This window comes from Osmerus mordax, chromosome 11 (genome assembly GCF_038355195.1).
Source record: "Osmerus mordax isolate fOsmMor3 chromosome 11, fOsmMor3.pri, whole genome shotgun sequence".
Lineage (NCBI taxonomy): Eukaryota > Metazoa > Chordata > Actinopteri > Osmeriformes > Osmeridae > Osmerus > Osmerus mordax.
This window is the reverse complement of record NC_090060.1, coordinates 16,164,692-16,183,069: the sequence shown is the minus strand read 5'-3', so window position 1 is coordinate 16,183,069 and position 18,378 is coordinate 16,164,692. Positions and strand designations below refer to the sequence as shown.

Below are 18,378 nucleotides of genomic sequence, written 5' to 3'. Positions count from 1 at the left end.
GTCAGTGGATTACCAAGATATCATGAAGTATGATGTCAGGAATCCCACCCGTCCTGTCCAGACCAGCATCCTACAGCAGGAGTGCCACTCTATGTCCAAACCTGCCAGAGAAACCACCGATGATCCGGTCAGAGGCTTGTGTGTATGTGTGTGTGCATCTGTATATGTGTGTGTGTGTGTGTGTGTGTGCATACATGATTTTGTGCATGGCTGAGTGTGCATCCATATACAGTATCTGGGAGAGTGAATGTGTGTACGTGTGTATGTGTCTGTCTGTGTGTGTGTGTGTGTATGTGTGTGTGTGTGTGTGTGTGCATGGCCACCTAGACAGCTGCAGGGGCAGGGTTGTCTGTGTTGACTCTGAAAGGAGCCAGAACAGAGCTGACAGGATTACCCTCCAGATCAGAGGTGAGACACAGTGTCATCCTGCCCTCCAGGCTCCATACCTCACATTCTGGTGACCGGAGGGTCAAATCAAAAGTGTGCAATGAACCAGAGTTGGTAATATGAGGTCAATACATAGCGGGTGTGTTCGTGGTGGCTTTTTGCACTTCAGGTCAAGTAGATGTTGGTTGCAACTGTCATAGCTGAGAATAGCCTATTACATTACATTAGCCTGTGTAGGCCTAATATGGAAGTTAAAAGTACACAGACGGGATTAAAGTGACATGTTATTAACACGGCTTTGTTGGTTCCGTGAGCGGAGGCAGAGATCTGGTGAAGTCCCTGGAGAGAGGAGGAGATCACATGAACTATTTTAAAAAGCAGGATCTGGTTTCTGAATAGTCTTTCCGTCGGTCTTTCCATCGTTCTGTCTCCATCCCTCTGCTTCCAGGCAAATAGAAGACACAGTTCTACGCGCAAAAATATTTGAGCTATGTAAGTGGGCAGCGAAGTGGAAAAGGTTGGGAAAGCCGTTGGGCTGAGGTGGTCGCGCCCTGGATTGATAAAGGATTGACATTGTGATAATGGCGGGCAGGGTCCTGGGAATCTCCTAGAGCAGCTGTTGTTTTGATTCTCAAAGCATGTTTCTATAGGGAAGGGTCCCCCCTAGCCAACTCTGCTGTTCTTGTGTACCTAATGAGACGGCAATTATCACATGTCATCCTCACTAACTTTTACAGATGCACTATAGAGAGCATACTGACTGGTCGCATCACAGTGTGGTATGGGAGCTGCACAGACAGGGACCGCAAGGCCCTACGTAGTGTGGGCACCTACCACACACGATGCCTCAGGAAAGAAGGATCCTAAGAGACTGTTACCACCCATCCTTCAGTTTCTTTATCTCGTTGCCTTCTGGCAGGCGCTACAGCATTCGGTCTCGCACACGCAGACTGGATAATAACTTCTACCCAAGGGTCATCACGCTTCTGAATGGACGTTGATATGGACATTGATACATTTCTCACTGGTCACTTTACATTGTTACATTGATATTTTTCTCTTTAGTCACTTTACACACTGTCACTTTCAGCTCAATATTGCAGTATTGCACTATTGCACTACCTGTACCCCACTTAGGTTAGTGTAGGTCTTGTCTTAGGCTAGTATAGGTCTTGTTTCAGGTTAGTATAGATCTATAAGGTTAGTATAGTTCATTATGTGTATTAGTGTATAATCTGTATTATTGTATATTGCATACTTTATTTATATATTAGGATGTTTATTACCATTATTTTATTTAGATTTTTATTTTATTCTATTTTATTTGAGCTTATCATATATTTAATCTATGTTCTTAGTACTTATATGTTATTCTAGGTTGCTTGCATTGTCTTGTCCCAAGAATTTAAGTGCCCAGTCTGACCATGTGTTGTTCTGTGTACTTGACAATAAAACTTTAAAGCAAAACAATTGACAGGTGAAGGCTTTGAGGTTTGGATCCATAGCACACACGCACTTACACACTGAAGTCACAGAATCAAAACAGAATATTATTAAACATTTTAATACATAAAGGAGAATAATTAAAAAACACAAAGGGAGTAAACTCAGTAAGTAAGCCTGCGACTTGTTCTGCGTCGAGTTCTGATGCCACAATTAGAATTTCTTCCGAAACCGGAAACTTTATTTTAGTCGGTGTGTTTCACCCGGACAAGCGGACACTGGTAGTTGTAGCATGGAGCCCTGTTTAGAAAACGTCAAATCGTCAAGAAAAAGTAAAGAGGAAAAGAAACTCCTCCGGAAACAAATTAAGGCCAGTCATGTTTTACTGAAACATGAGGGCATAAGTACAGTATCTCAGCCCACACAGGTAATATATTCGATTTGTTGACAGGAGAGTTAAGCCAGCTTCTATGTACACAGTAGAGGAGCTAGCTCAACCAGCTAGATAGCTCTCCCCAAAGTTACTTGCATGTATGCTCTACTTAACTATTTAATGTGGTGCTCTTAAATTACAATTGCAGCTGACATTCACAACTATGTAGAGGCTAAATATGTTCACTCTAGCTAGCCACGATATTCAGTTAGTACTGTAAAATGTACAGATTAAATAACTGAACACTGTTTACTGAAGAAGTCATGTGGACAGATATGCTCTGACCCTTCAGAGTCTGGTGGTCGCTAACGGTGGGCTTGGCAACGGAGTGAGTCGCGAACAGCTGTTAGCAGTCTTAAAGGAAGGGGGGGAGGTAGAGACCCTCGTCATGCCCCCACACAAACCCTACGCCTTAGTCACCTACAGGTAGGGACGGGTGCCTGTTGTAGACATCTTGTTCGGAAGCGTGACGAGGTTCCTCACGTTCAGTCTTGCCCGCAGGTCGCAGGACTGCGCTCAGAGAGCACACGCCCTCCTTAACAGTAGACAGCTGTGCTGCGGAGACCATAGTGTTGCTCTGTATCTCAGCTTTATCGACTCAGGTAAAGGGGGGGGGGGGGTGTTAGCTTTTCGCGGGTGGACTGTATTTATACCCAAGAAGTTACTTTAACCAATTCACAATGGTTACACGTATGTGTGTGTTCCTATAGCAAGCGCTGTGTGTGTTTGTGTGTCTGTCCATCCGTCCGTCCCTGCAGTGGTCAGCGAGAGGGAGGCGTGTGTGTCCCTTCCCCCAGGGTTGCTTGTTGCAGAGGACTACGTGACTCCAGAGGAAGAGGCTGTTCTTCTGGATGCCATAGACTGGTCGTCCCACGATGATGATGTCACAGGTGAGGAATTGGATCTAAAGTGTGATGGGTCAGTTTGACACATGACAGTTACCTTTGGCTGTATCTGAGATCAAAGCTCACTTGTTCCCCCCCACCCCCCAGCTCAGAAAGCTCTGAAGCACAGGAGAGTGAAGCATTATGGCTACGAGTTTCGCTATGACAACAACAACGTTGATAAAGACAAACCTTTGCCTGGAGGTGTGTTGATTTGGAGATCCTGTTTTATGTCTTATTCTTTGGCTGGGATAATTTAGTAAGGAGTGAGTCGATATATCGTTCTCATCCCCTTTCCCAGGTCTTCCACAGCCGTGCGTATCAGTTCTGGAAAGATGTATGAATGATGGTCATGTTTCCTCTATGCCAGACCAGTTGACAGTAAACCAGTACCAGTCTGGACAAGGTTAGTTCCTAACCGTAAGAATCACCTTCTTTACCCAAGTTTGGGTCTTACTGCTGTAAAGGTAGCCAAAAATGCTGTGATATGGCTGAGCAATTTAGGTGCAGTGCTCGATGTGACCTCAGGAGGGCAGCATAGCGCTTTATGTCAAAAAATACTCTGAAACCATAAATTGGTAGAATCCTAGTAAAGCAATATCTGGTTTTCGAGATACTTTTAATTGACTTTTAGTTAACAACATTTCTGGTGTTTTGTTTTCAATAAAGTGTGTTTGTGTGTGTTTGTGTGTGTGTTGCTCCAGGAATCCCTCCTCACGTGGATACTCACTCTGCCTTTGAGGACTCAATCCTCTCCCTAAGTCTGGGAGCCAAGGTAAAAATAGCTGTTGTGTGTGTGTGTGAGAGAGAGAGTTTTCCCTAGGGTGTGCATGTGCATCACTTCGATCAATCAGTCAAAAGTCCACCAACACTTAAGTGTATATGAGATATTGAGGGTCAGGATGAGTCATTCATCCCAGGGGAATGGGGCTGAGTAGTTTCTCACAAATGTGACCTGAGGTGTGTATGTATGTGTGTGTGTGTATGACTTCAATATTAGAAGGTATGGCTTGGGATATGGACAAGCTTTCATCACAGAAAAACATTTGGTCCCATCCTGCTCTCACTCTGTCATACACACACACACACACACACACACACACACACACAAAGACGCACACACAGACGCACAGAATCACACACAGTTAAAGAGCTTTTCAGTGTCCAGAGTTTTCAAAGTTCCACAGAGGGTGTTGGCTGTCTAATGGAGTGTGTGTGTGTCTGCAACAGGAACGTATGTGTGTGCTGGGAAGGGTCTCACAAGGACATGCACGCACACACACACACACACACACACACACACACCCTCTCCATGGGAAAGTTCCATCTCATAGATTGATTTGATGACGCGTGTCTTTAAGGAGATAACTTAGTTCCTTTGGTAATGAGAAAGAGAGATAACTGAGCGAGAGAGGTTGGGCTAGGGTTGGGAGGGGGGCTTCAGTGCTGTGTCTCAGTGACAGGAGGGACTGTTTTGTTCTAGAAGCGACATGGTGAGTCGGGGGGGGGGGGGGGATTTAAATGCGACTCTCGTCTGCTCTACCGTGTCTTCAGAGCACGGTTGTCGTTAGCAACAGCCTGCTCTCTGTCAACTCATCAATCAACTAACCGCAAAGCAGATGGGGTGTGTGATGTCACACCTGTGTGTGGTCATGTCTGGATGGTTGTGTGTCTGCTTTTGTAAGCCATTCCAAAGGAAAGTTCTCTCTCCGGAGAACGCTGTCTGGACGGATGCTCCTGATGGGGACATGGTGTCTCTGTGAGACAGCAGGCGGTTTAGAAGGACGTGTCTTTGTGGCCCTGAGGTTGGGAGGAAACAGGAACACATCGGCTGTTTGGAGTGATCGTTGTAGCACTGTGTCTCCACAATGCTACTGAATCGTCCATCTTGTGTAATTGGTTTGCTCTTGATAATGTCCGTTGCTTGAACTGGGCTCAGCTTTGTGTGTGTGTGTGTGTTTATATGTTTCAAGTAGCAAGGGGGCTCAGTTCTGTGTGTGTGTTGGGGTGTGTTGTGTGTGTGTGAGAGAGTGATGAATTGCTGAGTGTTGTAGCGTAGCATAGCTGTCGGGAGCAGAATTGATTTGGTCACAGTCCACCGGACTCATTGATTGGTTGAATCTCCCCGAAGGTTCGCGGACCAGGAAGAAAGCACAGGTCTGTCATCTGGCCAACAAGTGTGTGTGTGTGCGTTCGTGCTTGGACGTGGCCCAGGCACACTTGCACTCATAAATAAATTAGACCTTTTTACAACCTTCTATCGTTGGATAGAAAAGTGATGCAAAGGTTATGATCAGTCGTTGTCTCTCTCTCTCTCTCTCTCTCTCTCTCTCTCTCTCTCTCTCTCTCTCTCTCTCACAGACGCACACAGACATCCTCCTCTTCGAGTAGAGTAGATGAGAGGGCTGCACTGTCTTTCTGGAGCTCAGGTGTGTGTGTGTGTGGAGGTTTGTCTCTGGGACTGGGAGATGAGAGCTCAAAATAGTCAGCCACGCTCCAGCGTTGCCCTCTGTCCAGCTCCAAACTGCCTGTGACTCAGTCTGGTCTCCAGGCCATGTTTCTCTAGCGCGGTCCCTCTGCCTCACTGCTGTCCCTCTGCCTCACTGCTGATACGTCTCCCTCGTCTCACTTCCTTTAATGTCACCTGACTGTGACATCACTCCTGTCGCCCCCAGACTGTGATGGAGTTCCGGCACCCCGACGGTCGCCAGGTTGCCGTGGTGTTGCCAGGGCGGAGCCTCTTGGTGATGAAGGGAGAGAGCAGATCCCTGTGGACTCATGGGTGAGAGATGGCCAGACAGAAAGAGAGAGAAAGGCCAAAAGAAACAGGGAGAGATCAGTGAAGGAGTGGGTCACCCTGTCCTCTGCTCCCCAGGATCACCCCCAGGAAGTTTGATGTGGTCCCGGCCTGCGACCCACAATCCCGTGCCGCCGTGACCTCTGACCTCAGTAACCATGGTAACTTGACCCTGAGCAAGAGGGGCACCAGGACCTCCCTGACCTTCCGGAAGATCCGCTTCACCCCATGTGACTGTGGTGAGCTCCCCTGTGTGTGTGGGATTTATTGTGTGTGTGTGTGAGCGATAGGTAAACACCAACCATCTCTCTGTCTCCACAGCCTTCCCCTCCGCCTGCGACAGCCAGCGCCCCGCCCCCGCCTCGCCCCCCTCCCTCCCCCGCTGCCCCTCTGAGGCTGCTCGTCTGGAGGAGCAGTACGTGCACCGCGTCTACGACAGCATCGCCGCCCACTTCAGCGGCACGCGCCACTCCCCCTGGCCGCGCGTCTGTCACTTCCTGGCCGCGCTCCCGCCTGGAAGCCTCGTGGCCGACGTGGGCTGCGGCAACGGGAAGTACCTGGGGGTCAACCCGGACGTGATCACGGTGAGCCTGCGGGCGGGCGTCCGTAATCGTACGTTTGTAGCGCCTGTTGGTAAACCAGAGATCAGTCCTGGTGCAGAGTCACATGATCTGCTGAGAGGGAAGAGAGAGGGTTCTGGTGGAGGTTCTGAGCGGCGGTGTACCAGGGTACTGTTGACAACGACTCATTTAAATTAGCCCAGACTCCTGGTCCCCTGGCCCATTAACACCGGCTACTTTGAAAGCTTCTAATTGAAATGAAAAAGTTGACCTTTGTATAGCTATCATTGAGAGAGAGAGAGAGAGAGAGAGAGAGAGAGAGAGAGAGAGATGGAGAGAGAGAGAGATGGAGAGAGAGAGAGATGGAGAGAGAGAGAGAGAGAGATGGAGAGAGAGAGAGATGGAGAGAGAGAGAGATGGAGAGAGAGAGAGATGGAGAGAGAGAGAGATGGAGAGAGAGAGAGAGAGAGAGAGAGAGAGAGAGAGAGAGATGTACAAGTTGTGAATGTAAGTGGTGTGTATTTAATGAGGTGTGTGTGGGGGGCACCGGTGTGTGTTTTAACAGCAGGAAATATCCCGCAGCCTCTCCCCGGACCCCCTCTCTGTAGGCTGGAGCGAGTGACTCAGGAAACAGGAAACATAATTAAATTTCTCCCTGAGCACAAGTTTTATTGAAAATATTATGGCTATCAATTTCCCCTTCCTAACACTCCCCCTTCCACTCGCGTACCTCTCTCTTTCATTCTCTCTATTTTATTCTCTTTCATTCTCTCTATCAATCTCTCTTTCATTCTCTCTGTCTCTCTTTTTCATTCCCTCTCTTTCATTCTCTTCCTACTCCCCCACTCCCTTCACTGTCTCTGCCATCCCCCCCCCCTATATCTCTCTTCCTCCACTCCATCCAGCTCTTGTGAGTTCTTGTGGCTGGAGCTACAGTAATGTATCCAGTCTTTCATTATGTGGGCTAAGTAGGCTGACCTGATAAGGACTGCTTCATTATGGTGACTCCCTGCAGACATGTGCAGCCGCAGGCCCTCACAGCTCTGGGACCAGCTGTCGTGCCTCGTAATAAAAGCTCTGGTTGGAGAACAGACATAAGCACGGATCTGAGACCAGCTCTTGACACCTTAAAGGGTCAGGTCAATGCTACATGCATGTTCACGCCAGGGAAGTCGTTACACTCTGAGCTATAGTTTAGTTGTAGACAAAATATCCCCTCAGGTGACCCGTGAGGTGGAACAGTGTGTTAATGTGTATGTGTGTGTGTGTGTGGAACAGTGTGTTAATGTGTATGTGTGTGTGTGTGTGGAACAGTGTGTTAATGTGTATGTGTGTGTGTGTGTGGAACAGTGTGTTAATGTGTATGTGTGTGTGTGTGTGGAACAGTGTGTTAATGTGTATGTGTGTGTGTGTGTGGAACAGTGTGTTAATGTGTATGTGTGTGTGTGTGTGTGGAACAGTGTGTTAATGTGTATGTGTGTGTGTATGTGTGTGTGTGTGTCCTGTAGGTGGGCTGTGACCACAGCAGTGTGTTGGTCCAGATCTGCTTAGAGAGAGGACACTTGGCGTTTGTGTCGGACGCCCTCAGTGTTCCCCTACGTAGCGAGATCTACGACGCCTGCATCTCCATAGCTGTCATACACCACTTCTCCACACAGGCAAGTGTGTGCGCGTACACGTACACACACACACGGCTCAGTAAGATGTGATCACGTCCTCCTCTCGTACAACAATGGAGGTCCTCCCACATTATGTGTATGATCGTTCTCCTTATAGCTTGTCATAGAAATGAAAGCAGTCTCGTTAGAGCACTAATTGAATTACCTGTTATATGACGGCTGTGTGTGTGTGTATTTAATGATGGACGTGTGTGTCGTTAATGATGAGCGTTTGGTTGTGTGTGCGTGTTTTTAATGATGTGTTTTCTGTGTGTGTGTGTGTGCGTGCGTGCGTGTAGGAGCGGAGGTTGGCGGCGGTAAGGGAGCTAACCAGGCTGTTGAAGCCAGGAGGCAGGGCCCTGATCTACGTCTGGGCTCTGGAGCAGGAGCACAACAAGCAGAGGTCCAAGTACCTCCGAGAGCCCCAGGGTCCTTCAGGCACCGCCTCGGACGCCTCCGTAGTGGACTCCATTCAGGAGACTGGACGGCCTACAGGCAATGGTCAGCTCTACAAAGAGCACCCTGCTGGTACGGAGGACACTTCCGTCCAGGTGTCTCCTGGGAAAGAAAGTTCTACCAAGTTGAGTGTCCACACCAACCGCACCGCCTTCAACTCCCAGGATCTGCTTGTCCCTTGGCACCTGAAGGCCGGAGGGGAGGAAAGGAGGAGGAAAGAGGGTGAAAAGGGGGAGGGTGGTGGGGGAGGAGGACCCAGAAATACTCCTGAGCCCTGTTCTAATGCTGACCTCCACACCTCTGTCTCCAGTCCTGACCCCAGCCCAAAGACCGGGCCTGTGTTCCACCGCTTTTACCACGTGTTCCAGCAGGGGGAGCTGGAGGGGCTGTGTGGCAGGGTAAGAGGGGTGAGGGTGGAGAGTAGCTACCATGACCAGGGCAACTGGTGTGTCATACTGGAGAAGACTACTGGAGACTGCTTATAACAGGACTGATGGAGAAGACTACTGGAGACTGCTTATAACAGGACTGATGGAGAAGACTACTGGAGACTGCTTATAACAGGACTGATGGAGAAGACTACTGGAGACTGCTTATAACAGGACTGATGGAGAAGACTACTGGAGACTGCTTATAACAGGACTGATGGAGAACACAACCCAGAGACTGTGCCGCCACGTTCCCTAGGGGGTATAAATAACGTTTTTTCATCCAATTGAATTTGAGAACATGCGCCTGTGCTTGTCAGAGAAACGCAATTATATGGCCTAATGATGCGTTTTATCGTCACTGATTACTTTTGATGATTGGAAAAACTTAGAAAGATTACATGTCCTTCAAATAAATGTGGAGGGGTTGAAAGGTTCAGGTGTTATGCATTCAGTTAAACCTTCAAACCTTCCTGGGGAGTCAGGAGGCTGAGCGGTTAGGGAATCGGGCTAGTAATCAGAAGGTTGCTGGTTCGATTCCACAGCCGTGCGAAATGATGTTGTGTCCTTGGGCAAGGCACTTCACCCTACTTGCCTTGGGGGGGGGAATGTCCCTGTACTTACTGTAAGTCGCTCTGGATAAGAGCGTCTGCTAAATGACTAAATGTTCAACACATACAGTCTTTCTGGTGTTAGCGTTGGTGCTATCTTCTTTCGCTCTGTAGTTTGCCAGAAGCAAGACTAAAGAGATAAGCAGATAATGGTTAAAGAGATTTGCCTCTACCTACCATTTTCATCTTTATTGCTATAAACTCGTATGGCACTTGTCCATTTGGGTAGGCTGGCTCTCTGTTGACTACACCTGGAAGAGAACACACACACACATTCACAGGGTAAGTTTGAAGAGGCGCAGTAAAGACAGAATGAATCCCAGGATAATAGCCTCTTGATGCTGACTGGCAAGGAGGCCGTTATGCGGTGAGCCCCTTCGATAATTGGGGAACGGCTCCCGGTAAATTACCCCTGGGCTGCCTCGGTCCATCGGGAATGAAATGCGAGCTGGCCTGTCAGTGTGGTTAAAGGCAGGCGGCCGCGGTTGGTTCCAGTGCGCCCAGTGTTTTCTCTATCGATTGCTGTGCCGCTGCGATTGTGCCTGGCTACAGAAAGGCACTTGACATTTGAGAAAATTGCACAAGGCAAGATGTGCCTACCCACCGAGTATTGATCCTACAGTAATGCACTTAAATTCTGTTTAGGCTCAGATGGTACGTGTATTGTCGGGGTCAAATGCCATTTGTCAGAGGCATTGCTGGCAGATTTGGGCCCTTAAGACGTATGACTTAAGATGTTGATGTACGAGCTGCATAGCAATTTCAGATAATGCGAACCGGTGTTGCAACAGGTGAGGTCCCCATTGAGGTCTTTTTAACTGCTCTTAATGATTATCTCTGTTTACAATAGCCTACGGGTTACAATGAGGCTCCATGGATCAGTAGCCTACTGATCGGACTTACTGTATGTCACAATTCCCGCCTCGAGAATGTGCAGTAACCCTATGGATAGTACAAGTACTAACCTGACATCGTCTGGTTCCTAGGCTAACAAAGAAACTACATTACCCAGAAACGGGGTTAAGCGTAAGGACGTTTTACGACACCAAAGCTCAGTTTACAGCAAAACATGGCAGCGTTCGGAGGTAGTTTTGAAAGCGCTAACAACATCAAGGATAAGAAGGAATATAAGCGTAAAGCAAGACAAGAGGTTCTTGAAAAGGTAATGGTTCTTTTTCTAGATATATACTGGCTTTCGCCTGTAATGTGAGAGGGTGTAAGGTCTATCTTAGCTTGCTAGGCAAGGTGCTATGAGTTAGCTAAAATGCTAACTAGCTAACCAGTTTGTGAAAATCTGGAACACTTCAAATGTATTGAGTCTAGCTACTTTCTGTCATAAAGTGTCCTCTCAGTGTAACATGTGAGTAAATTGGCTCGTGTCTTTGTCAAAGAGACAGGAAGTGGGATAGAATAATTGAGGTAATCATGCGTTCGGGTCCACACTAGGAGACCGATAGCAGGACAAACACTGCTGAAGGGAGATAGCAGCTATGATGCAGTTGCAGGCTCACGCACTCACGCACACACACACACGCACGCTTACTGACGTACTTTGTCATCTTTGTAGACACTGGGAGAGGTAAGCCAAGGCGATTGTTACAATGTTGTACACACACACGTATTCATAGACCCGTCTTCTTACGCTGTGATGTCTGTTATCACCGAAGCACCTGTGTTAACATTGTTTGCTTCATCAAACACACAAGGTCACAGTCTTTCACAGAGTGCGTGCGTGTGTGCACTGCAAGGTGCTTTATAGCGCCTTCTATTGGAAACGAGCGTCCTTTTGTGTTTTAGGGGCAAAAAGGAAGATTGATAGTTCTAGAAAGGAGACAAAGAGAGGAAATGCTGAGGAAACAGCCCTGTACTAACCTGCTCCCCTCCCCTCTTACATTTACATTTAGTCATTTAGCAGACGCTCTTATCCAGAGCTTATAGTAAGTACAGGGACATTCCCCCAAGGCAAGTAGGGTGAAGTGCCTTGCCCAAGGACACAACGTCATTTTGCACGGCTGGGAATCAAACTGGCAACCTTCAGATTACTAGCCCGACTCCCTAACCGCTCAGCCATCTGACTCCCTCTTCTCCCCAGGCCAAGCAGCAGTATGAGAAGGAGGAGAGGAAGAAGGAACTGAAGAGGCAGAGAGGAGAGGACACCTGGATGCTCCCTGAAGTGGACCTCAGACTGCAGGAGATAGAGCAGGTGAGGTCAACTACGACATCACCGTGGCAACCCCTCGACCTCGGTTCCCATCGGACACGGAACCTTCCGCGATAGCGGAGAGAGAGTAGACCAGGCGAAACATTTATTTACTTAAACCTTAACCCCCTTCTTTTTTTTTCCCACACCACAGGAGGTCTCCGGAAAGGGCAAGAAGAAGAAAGAGAAGAAGTCGAAAAAGAGCAAGAAGGAGAAGAAGAAAAAGGGGAAAAAGGAGAAGAAGAGCGCAGTGGGGGGCGATGTGTCCAGCAACAGCTCAGCGGTCAGACCTCATTACACTCATGATGAAAATGTATCCTTCCGCCACGCGAAGGCAGTTAATAAGTAGTGTTGACGTTCTCTCTCTCTCTCTCTCTCTCACTCTCTCACTCTCTCACTCACTCTCTCACTCACTCACTCACTCACTCACTCACTCACTCTCTCTCTGCGCCAGGATTCTGAGGACGAGTGGGTGGAGTCTCAGTCCCAGACGGAGGCCCCAGTCAAAGCCTGGAAGATTCCTACTGACACCAAGCCCACAGAGAGCACCTCTATCCCAGCCACAAACAACCAGGTGCGTTGGACCGTGTGCGTGTTTGATTTGACCTCCACAAAAGATAAAAAGAGGAGGTCAATAGAGTTCCATTACTCTCATCAATACTGGGTCTCTGTCCCCAATCCCTCGTCAGTGACACTGTCACTGATGCAAACAAATACAGAAAAAACTCAAACACACAACCAGTTAAGTAAGCCTCATATTAGTAATCATAGTTCCAATAATAGTCGACCTATGTGGATGTCAGCTTGTTGTGCATCCCAGAGTACACACACTAATAACACACACACACACACACTCACACACACACTCACACTCACACACACACACACACACATACACACTCACACATACACACTCACACACACACTCACACACACACACACTCACACACACACACACACACAGTTGGGTGCATTAGTGTGGTTTAATGCACATCGATCAGTGTTGTACTTGGGAGTTCTGACCCAAAATAACGAGGTTTCTATGGAGGTCAGAGTATTTTTAAGACTGATATTGATCATTGATTTGCTATGCTCCGATGCCCCTCTCCTCTCTTGATTGCTGGGTTCCTCTCGGAGTTCTTCTGCTCTTTGTCTCTCCTCCCACTAATGATCATCTCTTTCCACCCGTCCACCCTGCCGCCCATCCACGCTGCAGAGAGATGAATGGATGACCTTTGACTTCCTGACAATGAAAACCACGTCCACCTCTGAGAAGAGGGCGGAAAAGGAGAGGCAGAAAGAGGAGCAAAGAGAGAAGGAACGCCTCGTGGAACAGGTGGGTGGGTGTGTCTATGGGTGTGTCTATGGGTGTGTCTGTGTGTGGGGGTGTGTCTGTGGGTGTGTCTATGGGTGTGTCTGTGTGTGTGTGTCTGGGTGTGTCTGTGGGTGTGGGTGTGTCTGGGTGGTGTTTGACTGAAAGACGAGTACTGATATTACTTGACAATATTGTGTGTGTTTTCCCAGGCTGGCCTACACAAGTTAGAGCTGAACCCCTTCTGGAAGGACGGGGGTAGCGGTCTTCCCACGGAGGCCAAGACCAACACTGCGGTACAGAAAGGTAAACACCCGGTCCTGAAACGTAACTCAACCCTGAGTGCCCTGAACTCCACCCTCTCCCAGTTCAAAGCGATGCTGGCTGCTTTCAGGACTACCCCTTTAATCATCTCCAGACTCCTCTCCCTCCCTCTTATGCTCCATCCTCCCCTTTGTTCCCCCTCACTCCCTCACCCCCCTCACCCCTCACCCCCTCACTCCCTCACCCCCTCACTCCCTCACCCCCTCACTCCCTCCTCCTATTTAAAGTCGTCTCAACCCTCTCCCTCCTCCCTGTACACTAAACACTCCATGTACCCTCACCTCTTTGAAATGTAGAGTCCCGTTTAAACTTTAGATCTCACGTCCCATCCCTCACGCTCACTCTCTCTCTCTCTTTATGATTTATGTTTACTGCCTCTGCGCCCCTGTGCTAACCTGCTGAACTCCTCTACCCATAACCCCCCTCTGCACCGCCGACAGAGCAGCTTATCTCCTGTTTTTAGAGATGGTGTTCTTTACACACACACTTAAACGGCCAGAGTAGCTTGATGCACTGCCAACCTCCTGACCCTCACTGTAAATCTGTCCCAATATTATAGGAGGCGCAAGGGGCAGGGAGGGGAGGGGAGGGGAGGGGGGGCGGGGCGGGGCGGGGAGGAGAGAGAGAGAGAGAGAGAGAGAGAGAGCTCAAAAAGTGAACTGACAGGAGGAGAGTGCAGATAAAATAAAATAAAAAGTTGTGTTGGTGAAAGAGACTGAAAAAGAGACTGACTCAGGGATTTAGAGAGGCTGATGCAGAAAGGAGAGAGCAAAGAGGAAGACAAAGGAAAGGGTCCCTAAGCTGACAGCAGAAGTGTGTGTGAGAGAGAGAGGCTTATCTCTACCCAGTAGGCATGTTATTTTCCCCCCAGGAGAAGGTATGTCTCCCCGGTAAGCCTCTCTCCAACAGCATGGCATAATAAGCAGACTGAAGTACCACCACACACACACACATGCACACTCACACATGCACACTCACACACACTTGGATTCATCTCTGTAAATTGTATGCCAGCAGGGAATAGTGTTTACCTCATCATGCTGCATTTGATTGATTGGGGTCATAGAGAGGTATGTTTGGGGAAAGTGTGTGTCTGTATGTACACACGATGAGCAGTTTGTTTCACTAACAACTGCATTGGATCATTCTAAACGTCCCCTGATTATTAGTTGTGTGGCAGGGTCCATTCTCTGTATGGAATCAATCTGGATCTTTGATGTGAAATGTCCTTATTTAGAGACAAACTCAGGGGAGACGCAAACAGCTGGTCTCTCCAGTCAGGTGCATGATGGGATGTCTGCCTGTGAAATGAAGGAGCAGAGCTTTCCCACAGAGGAGTTTAACTGTAGCTCTCCTCCATCCTCGACTCCCTCTCTTCTCCTGCCCCCTCCCTGTCCTCCCCCTGACCTCTCCCCACCCAACTCTCTTCCTCATCTTCCCCCTTCCTTGGCCCTCTGACCCCCCCCCCCCCTCCTCCCCAGCTGCGGTCGTAGATGACGGGGGACTGAGCTGGTTGAGGAAGAGCTACCAGAGGATGAAGGAGCAGGCAGACAGAGAGCAGCGCAGCCTGGACGCCGTGGTGTCCGAGAGATATGGCGTGAGACACACACACACACACACAGGCATGCACACACACACACACACACAGGCATGCACACACACACAGGCATGCACACACACACACACAGGCATGCACACACACACACACACACACACAGGCATGCACACACACACATGCAGGCAGGCATGCAATCATGCACGCAGGCACACATACACTTGCCGTTTATTTAGTACATTGTGATACACACCAACACTTTGGCTCTAATACTTTCTTGCAGACTTTATGCGCATTGCGAACACACACACACACACTCTCACTCACACACACACACTCTCACACACACACACACTCACTCTCACTCACACACTATCTCCTTGGTTAAGTCCCTCCCTGCAGTGTCAGCATTTGTGTCTAAAGTCGACAGGAGAAATCTTTCCGCTTGTCAGAAACAGAGGCACAAACCGCTATGCACCAAGGGAAATTACTGCTCACCTGTGTGTGTGTGTGTGCGTGTGTGTGCGTGTGTGCTCTTGGGTGCGTGCATGTTTCACTCCCTGCAGTCCATGGAACAATTTCAAAAGAGGCTGGATGAGGCTGAGAGAGCGGTTTATGGAGAGAGGAGAGGAGAGGGGGAGGGGATGTGGAGAGGGGGAAGAGGGGGGTGGAGGAGAGGAGGAGGAGGAGAGGGGATGCAGAGAGGGGGATGGAGGAGAGGAGATGACGAGGGAATGGGCAAAGAGAGGTGGAGGAGAAGAGAGGGAGATGGGATAGACGGAGAGAGTTGGAGGAGACCGAATGTGGAGCGTGGCTTTCCGGCTAGGGATGAAGAGAGGGATGGCAGAAGAGAGGAGAGAGGGAGGGAGAGGGATAGAGAGAGTCAAGGGCAGAGAGATGTGGAGCGTGATAGAGGTCGTGATGGGGAGAGAGAGAGGGAGAGATACAGGGATAGAGAAAGAGAGAGGTTTGGAGACAGAGAGAGGGATAGAGACAGAGAAAGAGAGAGGGATGGAGACAGAGAAAGAGAGAGGGATGGAGAAAGAGAGAGAGATAGAGACAGAGAAAGAGAGAGGGATGGAGACAGAGAAAGAGAGAGGGATGGAGATAGAGAAAGAGAGAGGGATGGAGATAGAGAGAGGGATAGAGACAGAGATGGAGAGAGAGACAGTGACAGACCCAGGGGAGCTCCAGGGAGGCCCCAGCACAAGGACCGCCAAGCCCACCGAGAGGGCTCCTCTCCTGGGTCGGGCCGGTCCCAAATGCCCCTCTCCCTTGGATCTCTGAAAAGCCGCTTCCTCAAACCCTGTGAGGATGAGGATGATGAGAGAGGTGAGTAGAAGCCTGCAGAGGGAACATTCCAGATCTTCCAGACTGTCTTCCCCAACACCTCCTCTCCTCTCCAGGTCCAGCCCCAGCTTCCACCAAACCCCCTGCCACCTTCCTCAAACCCAGCTCCGATGATGAGGCTCCAGATCAGAGGACAGCCAGAGCAGCCTGGATGAAGGGCGGCTCAAGGCAGGAGCCTGTTCCTGGAGAACCAGACCAGGAGCAAGCCACACCCTCTCCAGACGAAGATCCACGTGACAGCAAAGCAGCTGTGGCCTCACCCAGGTCAGAAAACTTTTAAAAGGCTCCATTGGTAAAAAAATAAAATAAAATGAAATGAATAATCTCCTCTTCACTGATTCTCCTGTCTGTTGTCATGGCCAATCCCTCCTGAGAATGCCTTTAGATATCATCCATTTGTCTTCCTGGCCCAGTTCAAGTCTAACCTTCAAGCTGTGCTCTTAATGGCCAGCCTGACCTCTTCACCAAGATAGAGGATCCCACAAGATTTTCTGAATATATGAACTCTGCACCCTCACTCATTTATACTCTTCTTCAAGTTGAAGAAGTTTTACACATACACACTCTCTCTGTCTTTCAGTCTCTCTCTTTCAGTCTCTCTCTTTCACTCTCTCTCACTCTCTATTTCTCTCTCGTTCTTTCTCTCTCTCTGTCTCTCTGTCTCTCTATTTCTCCCTCTCTCTCCTCCTGACCCTATCTGCTCTTTGAGGAAACTTTCCCATTTCTTCATCCAGACTATTTAGAATGGCGTCACAGATGAGTCTCCCGTCCTCCTCCCACCCCAGTCACTCTCCTCCTCCTCCCACCCCAGTCACTCTCCTCCTCCTCCCACCCCAGTCACTCTCCTCCTCCTCCCATCCCAGTCGCTCTCCTCCTCCCATCCCAGTCGCTCTCCTCCTCCCATCCCAGTCACTCTCCTCCCATCCCAGTCGCTCTCCTCCTCCCATCCCAGTCACTCTCCTCCTCGTCCCATCCCAGTCACTCTCCTCCCATCCCAGTCGCTCTCCTCCTCCCATCCCAGTCGCTCTCCTCCTCCCATCCCAGTCACTCTCCTCCCATCCCAGTCGCTCTCCTCCTCCCATCCCAGTCACTCTCCTTCCTCGGTCCCACCCCAGTCACTCTCCTCCTCGTCCCATCCCAGTCACTCTCCTCCCATCCCAGTCGCTCTCCTCCTCCCATCCCAGTCGCTCTCCTCCTCCCATCCCAGTCGCTCTCCTCCTCCTCCCATCCCAGTCGCTCTCCTCCTCCCATCCCAGTCGCTCTCCTCCTCCCATCCCAGTCGCTCTCCTCCTCCATCCCAGTCGCTCTCCTCCTCCCATCCCAGTCGCTCTCCTCCTCCCATCCCAGTCGCTTTCCTCCCATCCCAGTCGCTCTCCTCCCATCCCAGTCGCTCTCCTCCTCCCATCCCAGTCGCTCTCCTCCTCCCATCCCAGTCGCTCTCCTCCTCCCATCCCAGTCGCTCTCCTCCTCCCATCCCAGTCGCTCTCCTCCTCCTCCCATCCCAGTCACTCTCCTCCTCGTCCCATCCCAGTCGCTCTCCTCCTCCCATCCCAGTCGCTCTCCTCCTCCTCCCATCCCAGTCGCTCTCCTCCTCCTCCTCCTCCTCCCATCCCAGTCGCTCTCCTCCTCCTACCATCCCAGTCGCTCTCCTCCTCCTCCTCCTCCCATCCCAGTCGCTCTCCTCCTCCTCCTCCCACCCCAGTCGCTCTCCTCGTCCACCTGGCAGCCAGTCATCCGGGGTCACTTGATCTCTCCCAAGCACCATCAAACATCCAAATGATCCATGATGTTCATATACCACTACCCTACTTTCTGTCTCTCTCAATCTCTCACTCACTCTCTCTCTCTCTCTCTCTCTCTCTCTCTCTCTCTCTCTCATATATCCACATTTACCCCCCTGTTCCTCTCCCTCATTACCTTGTCATTAGCTTAGTCATTAAGGTAAACCTGAAAGCCCCCAAAAAACCTCTGGCATGAAAT

The 18,378-nt window shown here is 49.7% G+C and overlaps 2 protein-coding genes across 3 annotated transcripts in view; both read left to right on the top strand.

Annotated features, from left to right (window-relative positions):
- Nucleotides 1–2,116: 2,116 nt before the first annotated feature.
- On the top strand, nt 2,117–9,483 carry alkbh8 (alkB homolog 8, tRNA methyltransferase). 2 transcript variants are annotated; one of them, XM_067246302.1, is made up of 12 exons: nt 2,117–2,257; nt 2,556–2,689; nt 2,765–2,865; nt 3,022–3,153; nt 3,256–3,351; nt 3,449–3,553; nt 3,852–3,922; nt 5,823–5,929; nt 6,023–6,183; nt 6,266–6,528; nt 8,013–8,162; nt 8,462–9,483. In XM_067246302.1, exons 1-12 carry the CDS (start codon nt 2,123–2,125, stop codon nt 9,101–9,103), a joined length of 2,097 nt encoding a protein of 698 aa, XP_067102403.1. In that variant the 5' UTR covers nt 2,117–2,122; the 3' UTR covers nt 9,104–9,483. The 2 variants fall into 2 exon arrangements, with proteins under 2 accessions (XP_067102403.1, XP_067102404.1); XM_067246303.1 differs by having other exon boundaries at nt 2,177–2,257; nt 2,537–2,689.
- Nucleotides 9,484–10,720: 1,237 nt separating this feature from the next.
- The window catches only part of cwf19l2 (CWF19 like cell cycle control factor 2), a 19,046-nt gene continuing 11,388 nt past the window's right edge, over nt 10,721–18,378 (top strand). Inside the window, exons 1-9 of the mRNA XM_067246134.1 lie at nt 10,721–10,819; nt 11,750–11,860; nt 12,012–12,140; nt 12,312–12,431; nt 13,074–13,193; nt 13,382–13,475; nt 14,975–15,090; nt 15,615–16,380; nt 16,455–16,662. Coding sequence (XP_067102235.1) covers nt 10,727–10,819; nt 11,750–11,860; nt 12,012–12,140; nt 12,312–12,431; nt 13,074–13,193; nt 13,382–13,475; nt 14,975–15,090; nt 15,615–16,380; nt 16,455–16,662 — 1,757 coding nt within the window. The 5' untranslated portion in view covers nt 10,721–10,726. The remainder of the gene's footprint in view (nt 10,820–11,749; nt 11,861–12,011; nt 12,141–12,311; nt 12,432–13,073; nt 13,194–13,381; nt 13,476–14,974; nt 15,091–15,614; nt 16,381–16,454; nt 16,663–18,378) is intronic.